Source organism: Camarhynchus parvulus, chromosome 9 (assembly GCF_901933205.1).
Source record: "Camarhynchus parvulus chromosome 9, STF_HiC, whole genome shotgun sequence".
Lineage (NCBI taxonomy): Eukaryota > Metazoa > Chordata > Aves > Passeriformes > Thraupidae > Camarhynchus > Camarhynchus parvulus.
The window spans coordinates 20751944-20772981 of record NC_044579.1 but is presented as its reverse complement, the minus strand read 5'-3'; the positions used below and the strand labels follow the sequence as shown (position 1 = coordinate 20772981).

Genomic DNA, 21038 nt, shown 5'->3' with positions numbered 1-21038 from the left:
GCAGATTTACACCCGCTCTGTCATTGACCCCATCCCTGCCCCGGCCGGTGACACCTGTGCCGACAGCGCCTCCAAAGCAGGGGACAAACAGAAAAAGAAAACCAAGATGTCAGATGAAGACATCATGGAAAAACTACGTAGGTGCCTTCATTTCAGATAAGCAGGGGAGCAGTGTGAGAGTTTTGGCTCAGCCTTGCTTTGTGTGCAGTGCTTGGGTGGCTTTGTGTGCAGCAGCAGCTGAGAGCGCTGTGCTGGCTCGGGGGGGTTTGTAATACTTGGAGGCCTGTGGGGGGGGAAACAAGGATAGAACAGGTTTGGGATTGTATCATACATGCACATCACAGTGTCACAACTGGACTTCAATCAAACCATGGTAACACAAAATAGTTTCTGCTGTTGCTTGTTCCAGAATCATCTTGGTGATGATTTTTTACTGTGTTAATGCTCCCCTGCAGTTCTGGCTGTTGGTGCAGCAGCTTTGCTACTTGAGCTGACCCACTCTTTTGCCTGTCTTGGCCAGGCCAGCCCTGCTGTTGGGGGGGAGGTAGCATTGGACTGACTTTTTGATTGTTTTTTTCTTTCAGGCACTATTGTAAGCATAGGAGATCCCAAGAAAAAATACACCAGATATGAAAAAATCGGGCAGGGGTAAGTATTGACCCCAACTTTTATCCCCAGTGAGCCAGTGTTAGCAGCAGGGTGCTGTTTTCTGCCTCACACCACTGCCTGTGCAGGCAGAGATGTTGGCTGCATTCAGCAGATAAATCACAGAATCCCACCTAGTTAGGGTGGGAAGGGACCTTAGAGCCCATCCCTTAAAGTTCCATCCCCTCCCATGGGCAGGGACACCTTCCACTATCCCAGGTTGCTCCAAACCCTGTCCAGCCTGGCCTTGGACACTTCCAGGGATGAGGCAGCTGTGACCTCCCTGGACAGCAAAAGTAAAGTAAATAAACAGTGAAAGCATCACTGGAAAAGTAGTGGAAATTTTGAATTGAAAACTGAAACAATTTTGTGGTTTTGACTGGGCTGTTCATGTGTGTGTTTATTACACAGGGAGATGCAACTTGCTGTAACATTTTTATTTCTCTTCACAGGGCTTCAGGTACAGTTTTCACAGCTATTGATGTGGCAACAGGGCAGGAGGTAAGATTCCTGTGTTCATTTTTTGTTTAAATGTTTTCTTTAGGTGGCCAGAATGATTTGAGTGATTTCCTTCAGTGGCTCCCATTGCTGCTATCACCTCTCAGATCTGTCATAGTCAGTTTTAACAATGTGCCTTGTTCTATAGTGATCAGATGGTGAAAGCTAAAACCAGAGATTTGTCTTTCCAGTGAAAAGCGGAGAGAGTGAGATGTTCCAGAAGTGAGTTTGTAAAATGGTTTATCCTTCAAGAACTGCAGGCATCGTTGTGTTACAATTTCAGACATAAAATTTTGTTTAGTCTTGGCACGCTTGGCTGTGGCTGTCTCTAGGGAAGCAGCTTGTCTCATGTGATGCCGTCAGAATGTCTTCTCCATATCCTGCTCTTTGCTTTCATCCCTTGGTTTCTCCAGTGGAATTGGTGGCATGAGCATGTTACTCTGCATGTTTGTCACCCAGTGGCCATACCTTGGGAGACAACCCAGAGGGCTTTTGGGACTCAGATTTTAGGAATTATTTGTCTCTGTTTAACTTCAGATTTCCTTCATTTTCTTTCAGGTTTTTATTTAAGTTCTTTCCTAAATTTTCCTTTAAATATCCCCAAGTAGGCATTCTTTAGGTCACTGATTAGTAAATCACTGCCCTTTCAGCAGTAACCACATTCAGGAGTCCTGCAGTGGAGCACTACATCTTGATGCAACATCAGCCTTGCCATCACCTCAGTGTCTCTTAATTTACTCTCTACACACTGCAGTATTCATGTCCTCTTACTGATTGCAGAGTGAATTTTGGGGTCCAGGGCCTTTCTTTGCCCTGCTCTGCACTTTGCCACTTCCTGCAGTGCTCAGGTTTCCTCTGCTTAATGCCTGAGGACAGAGTTAGTTTGTTCAGTAAGAGGAACACTCCTCTTAGAGTTACAGGACAGGAGGGAACAGACAAAAATTGCCATAAGGGAGATTCTGGTTAGATATTAGAATTTTTTCCCTCTCAGGCAGGATGATTGGGCATGGCACAGGAGCTCAAGAGGGGTTGTGGAATATCTGCTCATTGAGGTCTCCATTCCAAAATCCCACAAGACCCTCAGCAACCTGCTCCACCTCCAGTCATAGCTATTTTGTCACTCTGTGCTGCAGAATGATGAGGATTTCTTCCTTTAATGTCCTTGGCAATATAATAACAATAATTTCTACAGGAATATGTTGGTTCTTATGTTTGGTTTTGGGGTCAGCCCAGGTTGTACTGCAGAACTCCAAACTGCCCCTCAGAGTGTTGGAGTTGACAGAGCTGGGATGATTCTTCTCCATTGTAAACTCTGCAGTACTTGTCCTTGTTAGCTTATTTCCTGGATGAGGTGGGCCTTTATCTTCCCTTTTCTGTCTTGGATAGTTCTTTAATGGCTTTGAGAGGAATTCCTTCTGCCTCCCAGCATTCCTTATACCCAAACATCAGTTTGATCAGAATAAAGAACAACAAATTGCTTCACCTTGCAATGGTGGGCTCACATTTTCTCTCTGAGTTGCTACAGGATTCTCTTCTGCTTCAGGCCTGTTGATATGGAATTGAGTGAATATCCTTCTGTCTCCTGAATGCCCTTTGCTGTCTGGTCTGGCCTCTCTCACTGTTTGTGAATCCTTTCAGCTTCAAGAGGATGATATTGGCCATGGGTACAAGTTGTGTGCTGATCAAGCTGGATTCTTTTAAGTTATATGCTGATAAATAACCAACTTGCCAGCCACAAACTGTTCTAAACTCCTTTAATCTGGTTACAGGATTCCTTCTGCCTTTTCACTGTATTAAGTGTGACTGAAAGGTTTGGGTGCTGAGGTTTGAGATTGCTGTTTTATTTTGCCCTATTCAGGTGGCTATTAAACAGATCAATTTGCAGAAACAGCCCAAGAAGGAGCTGATAATTAATGAGATCTTGGTAATGAAGGAGCTAAAGAACCCCAACATAGTCAACTTCCTGGACAGGTAAATGCAGCCAGCTGGCTGATTCCTCATCCCAAGCGTTACAGGAGGTTATCCCTTGCTCAGACCTGCTCTTCCTCTACCTGAGGGGCTTGGAAGCAGGTGAGGCTCTCTGTAGACTGTCACTCTGGTGGCACAGGGACATGCTTTTGGTTTTCTCCTTGTAGTTACCTTGTAGGGGATGAGTTGTTTGTGGTGATGGAGTATCTGGCTGGAGGCTCTCTAACAGATGTGGTCACAGAGACGTGTATGGATGAAGCACAGATTGCTGCTGTCTGCAGAGAGGTGAGTGTGAGGGGCTGGGTTTGAGGAATAAAGGTGCTCCCTGTCCCCCTAATTTTTATGGCATGCTCAGGTTAGCACTAATTGCCAAAAGTGCTGCTGAAGCTGTTGAGTAAAGAATGAATGGGTGCCATGAGCAGAAATCAGAACTGCAGAAAATAACAAAATTAGGTTAACTCAGAAAACTGGGGCTTTGCAAGTTGTAAGACAAAAGAACTACAGGGTTTTTTGAGAACGTTTGGTGATGGAGCAAATAAAATCTGTGGGTTTGGTACCTGGGGTGCCTTGTCCTGCAGACAGTGTTAACAGAAAGATATGGATAATGTGGACTATTATTAACAGAATAATAGGAAAAAAGTTCAGGGAGGAGCAATAGGGAAGTTTAGCAGCTGGAAGGAATGGCTTTTTAAACTTTAAACATTCAGAGGCACTAAGAAAAATCTGCATATTCATGTATGGGTAATGTAGAAAGGAGAGAAATAAAAGAAAAATAAAAACTCCTGAAAGCTTTGAAGTGTTTTCCAGGAGGAAGAAGGGGAATGATGTTTGCTCACAGTTTGAAAGTGGATCTGCTGAAACAGGAGTATGTTGAACATACACTAAAATAAAGATTAACTGAGTGCAGACTATCCCTTTCCCACTTCAGTCATTCCCATAATGTGTGGCATCTATAGTTCTATGCCAGCTAAGCTTTCTTTATAGATTTCTCAAGAAAATAATGCTCCAGAAGGTTGTAGATGGATTAACTTGGTGGTTGCAGTAAGATTTCAAATGAAAGTGTTAAAAGCAGCTGATATCGCATCTTATCAGTGGTTTCTGCCCTGAGCAAGTGCCAGTATCCAGCTCAGGCTTGATTTTATCATGGCAGAAGGAGAATTGTGTTATCTGCTGTGCAGGAGAAACTGGAGGCTTTTAAAAAGCCCATCTGACTCCATCAGCATGACGAGAAGTTTTGTGACTCACCCCAAGGGAGGGGAGGGAAAGCAAACTTGCACAGTAACGTGTATGGACAGGGAATGGTTTCCAGAGAAACCAGAGCTGGAAGCAGAGAACCAAAAGAGTAACTATTTACTGTAACAGTAATCAACTTTTCTGAGGAAGAAATCAAATACTGAACTATTGTACTCTGTCAAAACTCTGCTGCCCAGTGTTTTAGATACATTTACTTTTGCAAATCAGTGTCACTTTGCTAAAGCAAACCAAGATTTAAAAAAAACTCGGTGGGGACATCTGTGCCAAGCTGCAAATGGCAAATGTTCTGCTTAGATGGAAAGAGAAAAATCTGGCTTTTGTTCTTTTGCCTTTTATTCTCAAATAACAAAAGTAAATTTCATTATGGTTTTGGGCAGCAACTTAATGTGAAAGATTTTAATCTGAAAACAATGCAAACCAGTATTAGAGCCTTTCAGAATGAAGATGTTTTACAGCCTTCACTGTAGAAGTTGTGTGGATGTTGGACATGAAGCCCCACCAATTCCTCTTGGTGAGACCTCAGCCTGAAAAGCTTTCACTTAATCCTTTATGGTTCCACTGCAGAATCTGTGGGGTGTGCCAAAATTAGCATCAGGGATTTCTGAGAGCATCTTGAGTGATGAGGAGTTTAAAGGATTCATTTGTTAAGATACAGAAACTCCACTGTGAAATGATTTTTGAGCTCCTGAAATCCAGAGTGTATTTTTTAGCCCAAGAGCTTCCTCTGCTGGTTATTTTCAATAATGCCTTTCTATTCTTGCACTCAGAGCTGGCTGAGGGTGTGAACTTGGCTTTGAATTTGTGCTCAAGTGCAGCAGCTCTGTTCCTGGATGCTGAGTGGTGTTTTTTTCTCTCCTATCCAGTGCTTGCAAGCGCTTGAGTTCCTCCATGCCAACCAGGTGATCCACAGGGACATAAAGAGTGACAATGTGCTGTTAGGAATGGATGGATCAGTTAAATTAAGTGAGTAGCAGCCAATTGTTTCATGTTTTGTTTTCCCTTTTCCAGGAATCTCTGCCTCAGAGTGTGTAAATTGATAGAAGGAGAATTAGCAGGGAAATTTAAGGTGTTTTTTATTGACTGTAATAGAAACCAATTCTGTTATAAAATATGTGTCAGACAGCAGGTGCTGATACTCTCAGGGCCCTCAGACTGGGGCTGTGAATGTGTTGGCCTGGAAGGATGATGAAGCAAACCTGTGGCCCCATGAATTTGTTGGTAAATAGGAAGTAACTGGCACAGACAGTGAAGCAAAATGGGAATGTGATTGCAAGAGCAAAGTTGCAGCAAACTGCAGTGGCTTTGTTAGGATGTCAGGAGTTGATATTAATGCTTTGCCCTATTCATGAAAAGGCCACTAACAAGAAAATTGGGCATTATTGGTCATTTATTGCTGTCTAGTCTAACTCTGTACTTTTTCTTGGACTGGAAGTGTAACATTTTTATGAATATAATCATGACAAAACAAGCTACTTGGTTTTCAGGTAATAGTTATGCATGCATGGGCTTGGACAGTAAATCCTTTTCTGGTGTGTGTAAATAAAAATGATGTGGAAGCACTGGTAGCTGTCAGGACTGTTGAGAAAGAGGTGCATTATCTGCTTTTCTTGTATGTAGGAACATATAAAGCATATAAAAATCAAAGAGATAAGGCAAAAAGGTGTGAAGCAAAAAGTGTTTTCAGTAGGAATTTGAAGTCCCATGAAAATGTGCCTTAGCAATATTCCTATTCTAGATGGTTTGCAGTCTCACTTTATTTGTGAGGTGAAGTGTGAAGAAAGATTACCAGCAACCTGATTTGCATGCCAGCATTGTTGGATGCACTGCTTGCTTGCATAGGGAATTTTATTTTAAGGGTGTGATGTGTCTGTGCACAAACTGTGGATTCAGAGGCTGAAGAGAGATGGACAGTTACAGCAGAGGATGTGGCTGAGAAGAGTTAGCTGGAGAAGGATCAAAATTGCAAAAGAGGTGTCAAAGCAAAGTGGCCAAAGGACAGAGTTAGTAGCTGAGTCAAAATCATCATGCCAGCACATTGGGGGAGGATGAGGAGGAAGGAGACACAGCAGAAGACAGGAGTCAGCTGCCAAAATTCCCTGTATGAAGGGGAGGTGGTGTAATCAGTGCTGAACAAGCTGTTCTGGGGCTGTGTGGTTATAGTGCTTTAGCAGAAGTTTAGGGTGGGAGAAGCTGCACCTTCTTTTTGACCTCTTGCCCTTCTCTGGGGGAGTCTGGTGGCAGGACAGGTGTCACCACTGCAGCTACACATGCTAATGGTGGGTGAAACTGTGCCTGTCTTCTTCCTCTGTGCTGGTAGCTGGTGCTGGAAGCCTGGCTGGAAGGTCAGGAGAACAGAGTGCTGCTGCTTCCTTGGGCTGGTCACAGAAATGGGCCGTGCTGGGAGGTGACTGTGACACCTTGATAAGGCCAAAAAGTGCAGGAGGAACTTGGTGACTCCTATAGGGTTGTTTTTTGTTTGGTTTTGTTGTTTTTTGGGTTTTTTTTAAGGCAGCATTTTGACTGTCAGGGGGATTAGTTCTTTGTTAAATGGTCTTGGTACAACTTGGCACTTCCATGACTTGGCTCTTTCCTTAGCACTGCTTGGCATAACACTTCCAAAATCGCCCTGGAATTTAAATTTCTCTCTCTCTTCTCTCCCTCCCTCTCTCTTTCTCTCTCTCTTTCTCTAACTTAGTGTCAATGATAAGGTAATATCTGTCTCCTGCCTTAACTGTGTTCTTATTGATGCTTTACATGCCTGGGAAGTGGGAGTGCTGCAGCTGGATAAAGTAACATGATGGGACATGCATTGCTGCTGCACCTGAAGGCTATAGGAATAGGTGACTTTTCTCCTTTTCTTGAGTGTGGTTGTTCTCTTTGGTAATTACCTTGTGGAAAGGTTTGTTTGTCCAGGTTCCTGCTGCTGAGTGGGGTAGCACTGCACTTCCCTGGAGCCTTGTTTCCGTGTCTGTCAGCTGTAGTACCTGTATAGATGGCCAAAGTGCTGTGAAATGTTGACCTCAGTAGCTGCACAAGTACAATCTGTTTAGCAGGGCAGAAGCCATGGATTGTGGATGGATTTCTTCTCATTCAGGCTGTATAACACACCACTTGCAGAACACTCTGCCTGTGTTCTGCCCGATTGCTTATTTTGGCTGTTACCATTGTAGAACTCTTGATGGAAGGACTGGGCAAACACCATTCTTCTGCAGGGTAATTCTTGTTTCCAGAGGGCAAAAGCCTTGTCTTCACTCCATGGAATTCTGCCCTGCTTAAGCACCTTCAGGTTTTGTATTTTCATTGCACGTTGGCTTTTTAAATACGGAGAATGTAGTGGGGGAGGAAAGAAGAAACTGCCCCCAAACCCCTCTCAATGAAATGTATGTGTAGCAATAGAAAAGTCTTCTAGAAAAACCACTTCTTGGGGTGCACCAGTTTAACCTGTTAAACTTGTGTTGTCCTGCAGCTGACTTTGGGTTCTGTGCCCAGATCACCCCTGAGCAGAGCAAGCGCAGCACCATGGTGGGGACTCCGTACTGGATGGCTCCCGAGGTGGTGACACGGAAAGCCTACGGCCCCAAAGTGGACATCTGGTCCCTGGGCATCATGGCTATTGAGATGGTGGAAGGAGAGCCCCCATACCTCAACGAGAACCCCCTGAGGGTAAGAAGCTCCTGGTGTTGCAGGAACTGGGTGTTCACCACTTGTTCGTTAATTGCATCTGCATTAAAAAGAAAATTAAATGAAAAAGCCAACAAGCTTCAGCAGTACAAGAAAATTCCTCCATAGGAAGACAGCTATCTTGAATTTGCAGTCAGCCTTACCCTGACTCTCCATCCCTGGAAGTGTCCAAGGCCAGGTTGGACGGGGCTTGGAATAACCTGGGATAGTGGAAGGTGTCCCTGCCCAAGGCAGGGGGTGGAACAAGATGGGCTTTAAGGTCCATTTCAACCCAAACCAGTCTGGGATTCTGTGGTGGTACTTAGAAGATCTGCCTGCCTGTAAATAAAACACAGGACTTTGACCTCAGGCCTCTGTGATAGTCTGGGGAAAGTAAACCCAAGATATTAAAGTGCTGCTGTGTCACAAGCTGATGTTTTCTTTGCTAAGGTCAGTATCTGTTGCCAAAGGATCTTGAACATTATTTTGCTACTAGCAAGAATAAGTCATGAGTGCCTACAAATGTGGCATTTTTACAGTTCTAGTCTCTGAAGTTGAGGAGAAGTAGCTGCAGAGCCCTCTCATCTGAGGGCTTGCCACAAGGCAGGTCAGTTTGACATCTTTTAAAGCTTGGTTTTGGCTATATCTTATTCTTTATTTTACAGGCTTTATATTTGATAGCAACTAATGGCACACCAGAACTCCAGAACCCCGAGAAACTGTCCCCAATATTCCGGGATTTCCTGAACCGATGTTTGGAGATGGATGTGGAGAAAAGAGGATCAGCCAAAGAATTGCTACAGGTGAGACTCTGCTGCTTCTCACAGGGAGGTCCAGAAGGCAGAGTTAGGTCAGCCTGTGATGAACCACACCATAGACTGGCATCCTTTCTTCTTTTTTTTTCTGTGTTATCTCCTGGGAACTGTAGTGAGAGCAGTTGGCAGGAAAGATTTATAATATACTCCAAAGTTATTCCATCATAATCTGTGATTTCACTCTGCCACTGCCAAAATGTCCAGGAGTTTAGGAACTCCTTTCAGAGGGTGGTCACTGATAGCATTTGCATTGCTTTTCATACTTCCACTTGCAAATGTGCCCCTCAGAGCTCCTGATGAAATAATCTGCTGGTCTGACACCAGTGTTCAAGCCTTGAAAAGAAAAGTTTCCTTTCTCCCTGCTGGGTTCTTCTCTATGAGCTGAGCACCTGGAGCAGCGACACCACTTCTCCTTTTAGTTTTGATTTTAAATACTTTCTGTGCACTGGAAAAAGGTTGGCTTGTTACATGAGATCTGCTTGTAGGCAGCATTGTGTGAAGGTGTGAGGGAATCGCTGATGCCATTCCTGGGCAGAGCAAGGAGTAGCTCTGAGGCACATGGTGTAGAGGCTTTCCCTAGTAAAGCAGCTGCTGCTTCTTACATTTCTCTGATTATTTCTTGTTTAGATCTTTGTTTTGCTCATTGCAAGTGCAGCTTCAATACTCACCTTTTCCAAAACCAGTGAGATATTCCAGGAGAAACTCAATTGGGCAAGGCAGTGTGATCCCAGGCAGCTTGGGATCGTGTTGTCCTTGTAACCATCAGGAGAAACACATGACACAATTGAACAGTTAAAATGCAGATTCATTGCTGCCTAGCTCCATGGAAACATGAATCCTGCTGGAAATCAAACCTTTAAAAGTGTGTCTTTCACTGATTCCTCATGTTTCTGTCTTCCTGGCAGCATCCCTTCTTGAAACTGGCCAAACCTCTGTCCAGCTTGACGCCACTGATCCTGGCAGCCAAAGAAGCAATGAAGAGTAACCGCTAACATCCTGCCACAGCCTTCTTCCTTTTTTGTTTGTTTGTATTTTACAAATCTTTATAATATATGAAATTGTTACACTTCGGGGGGGGGAGGGAAGGGGTTTTTGTGGGGGTGGGAAACGTCTGCAAAAGGGAAGAAACTCTCATCCAGAAGACACCCAAATACATTGTGGCGACTCTAGAGATCCCTGTCTGGGGTCCAGAAGGAATTGAGGGCTGAATTACTGGCCTTTGTGGGGTTTTTTTATTCTGATTTTTTTGTTTCCCAGACAGCCCAGAAATACCACTTGCTGTGCCCGGGGCTTTAAGGGGTTTTAACGACTTCGCTGTAACAGCTCCCGTTGTACCCTCTGGGTACTTTCAATACTTGAATGACAGATTCAAGCTTTCAGAGAGCAGTACTAATTTTACCTGCTGATCTCTATGACTCTCCTCTTCCTCCCCTCTACCTGCAATCCCTGTGGGAAGCTCCCAGTGACCAGATTCACGGCAGGTGTGGCGAATGTGAAGGTACATCTTGCCCCTCATTTCTTTTTCGGATTAGCTGTCGCTGTACTGTAGAATCAACAACTCGGTTACTTAAGGAATCACAATGTATGGAGATTCTTTTCACTTTTTATGATGAAAAAGGAGAGAGAGAGCAAGAGAGAGAGGGGGAAGAGAAGTATTCAGCTGTTTCTCATACCTGTGCTCTGTGGACTTTTTTTAAAATCAAAAATGTGGCCTCTTTGTAGAACCTTAATGATCGGTCAAGTCTTTGGATGTGGGTTATGGATGTGTAGGTTGGGGTCAGATACTTTATTTATGATCAAATGATCAGTTCTAGTCAGGGCAAGAAAAAATTCCAGCTGTCTTCCTGTCTGCTCTTTTTTTCCCTGTTAGACTTGCTGGCCAGAAGCTTGAGGGATAACGTGCTTGGTGCAGTGGGTGGTTCACAAACTTGTATCTGTGCTCTGACTTGGGCTTTGGAAGTTATGCTGGTGCCTTTGACTTTTTTTATTTTACATTTCCCTTCTTTGTATCAAATACATTTTTGTATATGTTGTAATTTCCCCCCTCCTCCCCCCGCCAAGCAAATAATGCATCAACCTATGGAGTTGTCAGAGTTTAAAGTATTAGAGCTATTTTTTTCCAGTTTTGTATGTGCTCCATTTGTACTAATGAAACCAGAAGAACAAATAACCAGATCTGAGGACACTGACGATACAGGATTTTGGAAGCATGATCTGAACAGATGATGATGAACACCTGGAGATGCCAAAGTTGTGCGATGAAGCAGAGGGGAAGCAGTGCTGTCAGACCATCGTGGGGCCTGTTGGACTGGCTGGTGTCATTCTGATCTTGTCCCTGAGGAGTCTGTGCTAGCCAGGATGGCTGCAGCCAACCCTTCAACACAACAAAAAGTGCCTCCTTCTGAAGGACAGCAACAGCCTGAGCAGTTGAGTTCTTGGGGTGTTGCCAGGGTTGAGTTTAGCAGAGCCTGTGCCCCTTCTAATGCTACAGTCTATGCATTTCAACCTCCCCAAGTGTTTAAGGAAGAGCCAAGTAGTACCAATGTGCCAAATGAGTCTGTGAAAGAATAACTATGACTTTAGTGGGATTTTATTGCATTCCCAGTGGGGCAGGGCCTGGGACAGACAGAGCTACGGTTGGGTATGGACAGAGGACCCTGAATAAAAATTTTTGCACACTTTTCCAAGCATTGCTGGCAGGGGATAGAAATCATTTTCTGAGAATTTCAGTATCTCTGTAGAGAGAATGACATTCTGGGGACTGGTAGCCAAGATATGACAAAACAAACTCCCAGGTGAGAGTGGCTGGGCAGGATGGCAGAGGCAGTTTGGGGGGCAGATGGTGGAAAGGAGCAGGGCTGGGGTCTCACAGCTTCTGGGGGTCCTGTGGGGCCAGCAGGGTGCCTGGTTGGGCAGGTTCAGCTTGTGTTCTGCTCCTGTGTGGCAATTAAAATCTGTGTTGGTTTAATTACCTTAACTGTTCCTCACAGGGATAAATCCCTCTTGCTGTAAGTGTGAGAACAGTTATGGCTTTAAATTTGAAATTCAAGGAAGTGTCTCATGCCAGGTAAGGTAATCCAAGTGCATTTGCCTGGAAAAAAGTTTATTATGAGCCATGGGCACTGTAATCATCCTGTTTTGAGTGTGTCCTGGCTCCCTGGTCAAATGGAGCAGTGAGGAGGCTTGGCTGAGGAAAAAACCTGTTGTACCAGTGGTTCCCTCTTTGTCCATTGCTGGCAATGGACTTGGTGAAACTCCTTGTGCCAGAGTTAAAATGGGAGCTTTTCTTTCTTTCATCTTTTTTTTTTTAATGGCACAATCTAGATAAATTTAGCTTTTTTAAATAGTAAACAAGAAATCATAAGTAATTTTAACTTATTAGTTCATTTTTACTGGTGAATGAGAACGGTTTAAAACATATGTTGCAAAATTTGTCCAATTTAGGAGACAATTTCTGAAGATTCAGCCATCCTAATGCACAAAACTTGGCCCAGTCCCAAGTTCCCAAATTGTGTGTGTGTGACCTGGGATAATGTTCAGCTCCAAGGCTGGGAAGTGCCAGCATCTCCCTGGCCCCACACAGCAGCTGTTCTGTGGTGAGGTTTCCATGGGGATCAGAGGTGGGGCTGGCAGGAGAGGAGAGCCAGGAGAAGGTTTTTGTGCTGTGCTTTTGTGTCTGGAGGGTCAGGCATCACTTTTCTGAGGGTGTCTGCAAGGTGAGAAGCTCCAAGGTGTGGGTTTTCCCTGCTGGGAGCAGAGCAGAGTCCTTGGGTGGGTGCAGGGCTGACAGCTCTGCCGTGGCACTGGGGCAGGTGGGGACCAGCCAGAGCTGGAGGAAATGATGGGAAGGGATGAATTGCATCCAAATGTGGGGATTCCTGTGCATCCCTCTTGGGTGCCCACCCAAGATCCTGAGTGGGGATCAGATGTGCACACGATCCCTGTGAAGTGTCACTTGGGCAGCTTGTGGCTGAGGTGCAAGTGTGCAGGGAGTGTGAGATTCCTGGGATGTTGTTATCATAGAACAAACCAGAGTTCTTAGTAAAAATAACCATGGGAACGAGCACTTTGCCCTGCCTTAGGTGTTAATGAGATTAATTGGAGCCTTCCCCCCTGGCTCTCTGTGCAGGGAGGTGCAAAGTTTGGGCTACAGCAGATGGGTCCCCTTGTCAGAGGGGGCTGGGAGGGAGCAAAAATGTGATTAAGGGTCTCTCCAGCTGGAATTGAGTCAATAAATCTCTCTGGTCTGTTTTTCCCTCTGTTCCTTATGCTGTTGATGGGAATGGAAGTAGGTGCAAGCTTTCTTTTTATTTTTTTAACTGTCTTCAGATGTTAATGTTGCCTTTTGTGTAATTTAATCCCATTATGTTATTTAATTGTTACTGCAATATTAACTACTGTATTTGTTGACTTTGTTTAATAACTGTTCTTTCAGGGCTAGAAATAAACTTTTAAAAAACCTTTGGGGTTTTTTCCCCCCTTTTCCCTGTCATGAGTTTATGCCTTTGATAACAAGATTTTGGAAGCATGATCTGAACAGATGATGAACACCTGATGAACAGATGATGAACAAGAGTATCTGAAAGGGTTCATGTGTCAGTGTTTTACTGAGATTTATAGAATGTATTTGTAATTAAGCTTCTTATGAGTGCTTTAATGGTGGTGGATATAATTTTATGCTATACCAGCCTGTTTGTTTAAAGTTTTATTACTCATCAGCGTCAGTACCAGCCTTGGGATCCCCACAAGCTTTCCTGGATGGCTGATGGGAGGAGAGCAGCTCCAAAACACCCTTTTCACCCACTGTGGAAGAGACCCATGTGAAGGGAGCAGGGCAAACACCAGCCTGGCCCATCCCAGCTGCATCTTCCCCCTCCTTGGCCAGTGCTGGGCTGGGACCGATGGGCCCAGTGACCTCTGGAGGTGTGATGGCGATTCAGGAGCTGCTCCCAAGAGCTCTGCTTTGTTGCACCATGGGCACCATCCACTGTCCTGCTTGTTATGGCACAGGATCCATGGGAATTGAGCTGTCCTGCTGGCTGCTGGGAAGATTTGGGTTTGCTCCGTCGCCGCTGATCGGTGTTGGACCACGGGAGTGAGGGCACCGGGTGCCGACAGCTCTTCGAGGACTTGGGATGAGATCCGTGGTGCCTCTGGGCCTCCAAGGCTGCAGAGAGCCACTTCTGTTTTCCACTGGACCTACAAAAAGGCTGTGGGATGTTGGCCTGCCAGTCCAGCCAAGGACAAGGAGGGATTTGCTTTGGGGTTGGGGCCGGGTCAGTTGGCTCCGGATGAAGTTCCTGCCTCAGTTGTGAATGGCGAGGACTTGGCATGTCCTGTATTCCCTGTGTGTTGCTGGGAAATGGGCTCTTCCCCTTTCTTGCATGTTGTACAAGCTTTGCTGCTACACTGACAAAGGGAAATGAAGAAGCCACTCATCTCCAGCAGCTGCTTCACCCACACATGAGAATGTTGGTTTGCTCAGAGCCTGTCTCTTCAGGGTTACCAATTTGTTGTAGTATCTTTGTCTTTCTATATGATCCGCTCTTTGTGCATTTAAACTGGTGTTCTTTAACACTGCATTTAAGAGATTTGACATTTAATATCTGGGGGAAAAGTGGACAGGAGGAGAAGGTGCTTAGTGGAACTCAGGACTGTTGGAATTTTGATACTTAAAGGAGAGCAGGGCTTTGGCTGATTGTGGCTTGCACGGCTGAAAGTTGCAAGTTCTTGGTAAATCCTCCTAAGTCTTGTGTGAACTTGCTCATCCCTTGCACTGAACCTGAGACTTGGACTTGCCTGAGACTAAACCCAAGAGCAGCCCCATTTTTTGAGATCAGCTTATTCAAGATTGGGTATTTAAAACACAGTTCTTGAAGGCAGTAAATTTGGGGGCAGCAATTTCTCCCTTTCTGGGCTGCTGTTCAGCTGCAGTGAGTTACTGCAGAGCTGAGCACAACTGTCTGGACTGCACCAGGGTGGGTGAAAAGTGAGGATCCTCATTAGCATAATTTTCATGGTGGTGCCTGACGAGCATTGTTGGGTTTCAGTGCAGTTCCAGTGGCTCCTGTGCTGTCCATAGATCCCTGCTCCCAGGGATTTGCACAGCTGCATTTTTTCCCCTTTTTAAATATAACTTGCATTTTGCCCCCAAGATTATTTTTAATAAAAACAGCTGTCCTCAGTCATGTGAGAAAGCAACATGAAAGTTTGCTGAGCTCAGCCAGACTCTGGCTGTTGCTCTCCAGATGTGTGGAGGAAGCAGGTTCACTAAGAGCTGTTTGCCCTGCTTTGAATCCAGCCTAAGGACAGATTTCTTTTCCTTCAGGGAGGGAAATACCACCAAGTGAGAACAATGACTTTGTGACTTCTGTACCTTCAGCCAGTTAGGAGGGAGCAGGGCAGCACCAACACAGCTTGTCTTGCTTTTCCCAGCTGGTGTGTGCAGTGGGAATGTCCTCCAGCACATCATCACTTCAAATCAGAAAGGTTGGAAAAGACCTTTAGGATCATCAAATCCATCAAGATTTCAAATCTCCGTTGACCTTAGTGTTAAAACAGCCCATAAGGACCAGTGGTTGGGGTTTTCTAATGGGATTTTCCCAGTGGGAAGTTAGGAGTTGCTCATTCTCTTTCAGGGCCCCCAGACTTCTGCTTTGGAGCTGAGTTGAGTCAGTGCAGAGGAGGGAAGAGCAGACAGGCTGTGTCAAGGCATGGATGTGTCTCAATGCAGAAGCTCCATGTCCTGGTGTTCCCTGGAGGGCTCTGGACAATGAATCCAGCTTGGTACAACTGTGGATCAGCTCTGGGGACACTGATGGGACTCAGGGCAGCTCCTTGAAATGGTCTGCAGGGGAGATGTGTCCACACATGTGCAGGGCTGATCTTCCTCAGGACTGATGTCTTCTGGAATTCCTTGTTTCTAGAGCCAAGGATGACCACAGTTCTTTGACAAAGCACAGTTAACTCTTGGATCCCTTGGAGCCCTTTTCCTGCCTGACCATGAAGGGAAACCTGCCCTAGGTTCCTGCTGCCTTGTCACAGCAGCTGAGAACATGTGGCTGCTCCTGGAAAGCTCTAATCCACCCTCTGCCCCGTGAAACTCCCCTTAAATAATCTTATAACTCTTTTTTTCTTGTAGCTGTTGCCTCTTTGAGGGTGAAAAGAGTGAGGGAGCCAGGGTGGCTCTGCTCAGCTCTTGTGACTGTTCAGTGTTTTTGGGGAGTGTTTATTTTGCTGAAATCTTGAAGTGCCAACTTGTTCCTGTCCAGTGGCTACACTTAAATGTCTGCATTTTAAGCCTTGAAAGCACTTTTGGTTTAGAAGGACACTGATGTTCCTACATCAGCTACAGAAAAGGAGGTTTTGGTGGGAATATTGGAATTTTTAGATAGTTTTGTTCCTAGAAGAGCAGCCCTGCATGGAGTCTGCTGTCAGCACTAACACAAATGAGGGAATGAGCCCCTGGCCTTGTTTAATCCCATAGTTGTCCTTGGAATCAACAGCTCCCAGCTCCTCTATCCAGCCTGGGCTGAATGTCCCACAGCTGTGCCAGGGGCAGAATTGCAAGCAATGGGTGGGAAATAGTTTTTAAACATTGGAATGTTTATTTCCTAAGGCCCAACTCTTAACAATGGTTGAGAAGAAGGAGAAGAACCATTTCTGGGGGAAGGAAAAGATGTTGGAATTTCTTTCCCAGTTTTACCAGTCTGTGTCCTGTGATCTGGTGGTTCTTTTCCAGAGACTGGATTCGGGCTGTGTTGCTGGGTCCTTGTGATGTTTTGTTTCTAAAGAGGAAACTTTGCTGGTTTCTCTACTCCTGAGGAACACAGGAGGAGGGAGGGGAGGTGGAAAGAATTGAGTTGGATTATGATATTAGGTATTTTATGGTTGGTTTTGCAGTAGCTTTGACCAGCACTTCATTGCTGCCAGAAGTCAGTTTTCTTGAGGACAAAATTACTAATTTGTGAGACTCTTAAAGAATATTTCATCCTCTGTTATTCAAGCTAAGTTATTTGTTCATTTGAGGTGAAAGATGGGTGCTTGTCTTGCCGTCTTGAGAGTGAATTGGGGTAAAAAGGTTAAACTGGGAGAAGTTTTGAGGCAGGCTGGCCAAAAGGTTTGGGGGGGGAGGAGAGGAGGGCTTGGATGATGGGTGGTTGGCAGCTGCTCCCTCTCCTTGCCCAGACTTCCCATGGTTCCCAGAGCCAGGGCTGTGAGCAGTGATCCCTTCCCAAAACCCCTGCAGGGAGGGCACTGGGGGCTGGAAAGGAGTGGGGAGGGATGAGAGGAGGGAGGGTGCTGCAGGGGGAGGTGCTGAGCTGTGGCCTTCACAAGCACCCCCACAATGTCCTGTTTCTTCTCTGCTGCCAAAGGCTGTTGAGGGAGAGGCTCCAAAGCATTTGAGGCATCTGCTCCTGCTTTTCATGGATTGGGCTGCACTGCTGGAGCCACCTTGAACTGTATGAAGAGCCTCATCCCTGCCCAAGTGTGCTTCAAAACTGGGTAGCCTGGTAATTTCTTTTATAAATGGTAATTTCTTTTATAAATGACTTGGAGGGAAATAAAATGGCCCAAATCAAAGCTGTTGGCTCTATGTGTGTGACAGGGCAGTGAGAGGAGGAGCTGGGTTACCTGGCAGCACTGCCTGCCCCGTAGGGATGGCAAATGTGGGTTCAGAGTGGTGAATGGTGACACTGCTGCTGCAGATCAGGCAAATGACCCAGAAGACTCATCATGTATTGTTTACCATGGAATCCCAGAATGGTTTGGGTTGGAAGGGACCTTAAACCTATTTCTTTCCACCCCTTTCCATGGGCAGGGACACCTTCCACTATCCCAGGTTGCTCCAAGCCCTGTCCAACCTGGCCTTGGACACTTGCAGGGATCCAGGGGCAGCCACAGGCATTGGAGCCAAGCAGAAAGAAAATGAAGTTTTTTGTTCCTTCTGGAAGAGCTGTCAGCTTTAGGGAGCTGCTGTGGCCTCTCAGGTGTGAATGCTGGGTCTGGGGGCTCAGTGCCTGGCGGAGATAACACCAGGATTTTCTGGGACAAACATCCTGGTGGCTGCTCCAGCTGCTGTGAGTCCAGCAGCTCCCTGTGGCACTGGCATTGTCCCATGGGGGCCGCACATGTGGCCCTTCCCAGGCCTGTTGGGCTGTGCCACGTTTGCTTGTGCTTGGCTTTATAAAGAGGAGGTGCAGGAGCCTCTGCTGCTCCTTCCCAGACTCTGCCCCAGCACAGCCTTCACTATGGATGGATTGAATGTCTCCATTGCTTTTTTCTTCCTGGTTTTTGGGCTGTGCCAGGTGCTCAGGTGGCTTTCCAAGAGGCTTCTGTCCCCGGGGATACATGGCTGCCTTGCCAGGGAATTTGCTGGCTCATTCCAGCTGTGCATGAGCTGCCTGGAGCTGAGGATGCTGATGGACATCGGCCCCTGGGGTGGTGGCTTTGGCCTGGACGTGGTCCTGACCCTCCTCTTCCTCCTCTCTGCTGTCCACGGCGCCTCTTTGGACGGAGCATCCGCCAACCCAACGGTGTCCCTGCAGGAGTTCCTGCTCCTGGAGTGCAGCCTGGCAGCCACGGGGGCCAAGCTGCTGGCCCAGGGTGTGGGTGCAGGGACGGGCTGGGCTCTCACCCGGCTCTACTGGTCCTGGGAGCTCACACAGCTGCACTTCATCCAGAACCTGATCGCTCCCGAGTGCAGCTCCTCCATCCATGCCTCCCTGCCCCACGCTGCCTTCGTGGAGGGCTCCTGCTCCCTCCTGTTCCACCTCATCCTCCTCAAGCTGCGACAGAGTCACCCCCTGTACCGGGTCCCTGCGCTGGCAGCCACTGTCACCTTCCTGACCTACACAGGTGAGCAGCGCTGGCGTTTCCTCTCCCCAGTCATTTGGAAAAATACCTCATCTGGGGGGAGGAACAGCCCCCTGTTTTTCATCTTTCAGGACTGGAGAGGTAGGGGTTAACAAGGTAACGACTACTAAGGTGTTTGTTTTCTGTTATTTTGGCACTTTGGGCTATCTGGGCTGCTCTTGTATTAGCAGGGTTCCCAGACGAAGGGAGGAATGATGAATCTGACTCCATGTTCTTAGAAGTCTAATTTATTATTTTATGGTCTTATTATATTAAAGAATACTATACTGTTATATTAAAGAATACTATACTATACTATACTAGAGAATACAGAAAGGATGCTTACAGAAGGCTAAAAAGATAATAATGAAAACTCATGACTCTTTCCAGAGTCTCAACACAGCTTGGCCCCAATTGGCCAAAGAGTGAAAACAACTCACAGCAGCATCCAATGAAACAATCACCTGTGGGTAAACAATCTCCAAACACATTCCACATGAGCGCAACACAGGAGAAGCAGATGAGATAAGAATTGTTTTCATTTCTCTCTGAGGTTTCTCAGCTTGCCAGGAGAAGAATCCTGGGCAAGGGGATTTTTCAGAAAATATGACAGTGACAGGCTGTAGGTGAATTTTGGCTTACAGACGCAGCTCAAGACTGGGATCCCTTCCCTGGATCCTCCCCTCCTGCGATCCCCCAGTCCTGCACTGGGCTTTCCTGCTTCCCACAAAGCTCAGGGCCACAAGGGTGGGATTTCCCCACCCTGAGAAGACAGGCAGGAGGGGTCTCAGCCCTTTGTCAGGGTTCCAGAGGCTGCAGTGGGACTGTTGGCCACGTTTCTCTTCCCACACAGCTGGACCATACACGGGGGCCTTCTTCAACCCTGCCCTGGCCACAGCCAGCACCTTCCACTGCTCGGGGAGCAGCTTCTGGGACTACATCCAGGTCTACTGGCTGGGGCCCCTCGCAGGTGAGATCTTCCCAGGGGCAGGAGCTGGCATGGGGACAAGGCAGAAATGCTCAGTGTAAAGTGGACTGTTCTGGCAAAGGGCTGAACTTGGGGTTGCCAGTGGCAAGTGTCACTTTTCATCCTGCCTCGTTGGCTCTGGGGTCATCTCTGCTATCGAATTTTTTAAAATCCAACTTCTGTGTGGTACAAGGGCAGAAATCTCCCTGAAGCCCAAGTCTGGGTGAGGTTTAGCAAAGGTGTTTTAGGACAATGGCAGGCTGAGCTGTGCTTTGAGGTTGTCCCCAGCTCCAGCACGGTCATGGGGAGCTGGATGTGTGCTGAGGGTGGAGCCAGGTGGGGGTCGGGCTCTGCTCCCAGGTAACTCTGATGGGACAAGAGGAAACGGCCTCAAGTTGCCCCAGGGGAAGTTTAGGTTGGGTATGGAGAAAATTTCTTCCCTGAAGGGTGGTCAGGCACTGGCACCCTGCTGAAGGCAGTGGTGCAGACACCGTCCCTGCAGGGATTTAAAAGCCTGGATGTGGCACTGGGGTCATGACCAGCGGTGAGGGAATGGTTGGGCTTGATGGGCTCAGAGGACTGTTCCAACCTTAATGATTCTCTGCCAGAAAACTGGGGTAGTTTATGGGTCAAAACAAGCATTGTTTGTTATGTTAACGACACAGTGGTAAACTGTCCTTCAAGCAGCACAGTGAGGGTCCCCCAGCTCTCGGTGGGGACTCTCAGTGGTGCTGAGCTGCCTTTTGGTCATGGTGAAGGTTGTGACAAGGACCCAAAGCCGCGGCTGAGCTGTGGGGAGGGTGGAGATTCTCCCCACAGCGCTCGGAAGGGGTCTGTGCTCTCATTGCAGGGATGCTCGCTGCCCTCCTGCTGTTCCAGGGCAACATCCCACGCCTCTTCCAGAAAAACCTCCTCTACAGCCAGAAGAGCAAGTACAAGGTGCCCAAGGCAAAGGTGACAGTGCAGGTGGAGGGGGACAAACCACCGAAGAAGAGGAAAGGGGGGAAGAGCAACTCGGAGCCCCGTGCCTGAGCCAAGAGGTCCTGGCAGCCCTTTTCTTGGGAAAGGGTTTCCCGGTGTGGAGGATTTTGCAGCTCGTTCAGTCCTTAAAGCATCACAAAGGAATTCTGCAGGATGCCCGAGCCCCTGAGCTCCCTTGGGAATTGCTTTGAAAGCCTCCCTGGAGAGCCCGAAATGTTTCAAGCCCACACTGCTGCCTCAGAAGGAAAACACGGAACACTTTTGCATAAATTGCCCGTTGTCTTGTTCTGCCAGGAGTCTCACAGAGAGCTGGGACCGTTCCATGGGCAGGCTTGAGCAACCCGGGGTTATTGCATCGTGCAGTGCCTGCAATAACCCCACTGGGTCTCTTGCAG

At 46.8% G+C, this 21038-nt stretch overlaps 2 protein-coding genes across 2 annotated transcripts in view; both read left to right on the top strand.

The window, feature by feature from the left end:
* The window catches only part of PAK2 (p21 (RAC1) activated kinase 2), a 39144-nt gene extending 29237 nt beyond the window's left edge, over positions 1-9907 (top strand). Inside the window, exons 7-15 of the mRNA XM_030954590.1 lie at positions 5-137; positions 585-648; positions 1098-1146; positions 3002-3114; positions 3279-3396; positions 5229-5328; positions 7832-8028; positions 8691-8828; positions 9746-9907. Of these exons, the coding sequence (XP_030810450.1) occupies positions 5-137; positions 585-648; positions 1098-1146; positions 3002-3114; positions 3279-3396; positions 5229-5328; positions 7832-8028; positions 8691-8828; positions 9746-9832 (999 nt within the window). The 3' untranslated portion in view covers positions 9833-9907. The remainder of the gene's footprint in view (positions 1-4; positions 138-584; positions 649-1097; positions 1147-3001; positions 3115-3278; positions 3397-5228; positions 5329-7831; positions 8029-8690; positions 8829-9745) is intronic.
* Positions 9908-18091: 8184 nt separating this feature from the next.
* LOC115907090 (aquaporin-12-like) lies at positions 18092-20694 on the top strand. The gene is made up of 3 exons (XM_030954745.1): positions 18092-18698; positions 19549-19665; positions 20513-20694. The coding sequence occupies exons 1-3, from the start codon at positions 18092-18094 to the stop codon at positions 20692-20694; spliced, it is 906 nt and encodes a 301-aa protein (XP_030810605.1).
* Positions 20695-21038: the final 344 nt, after the last annotated feature.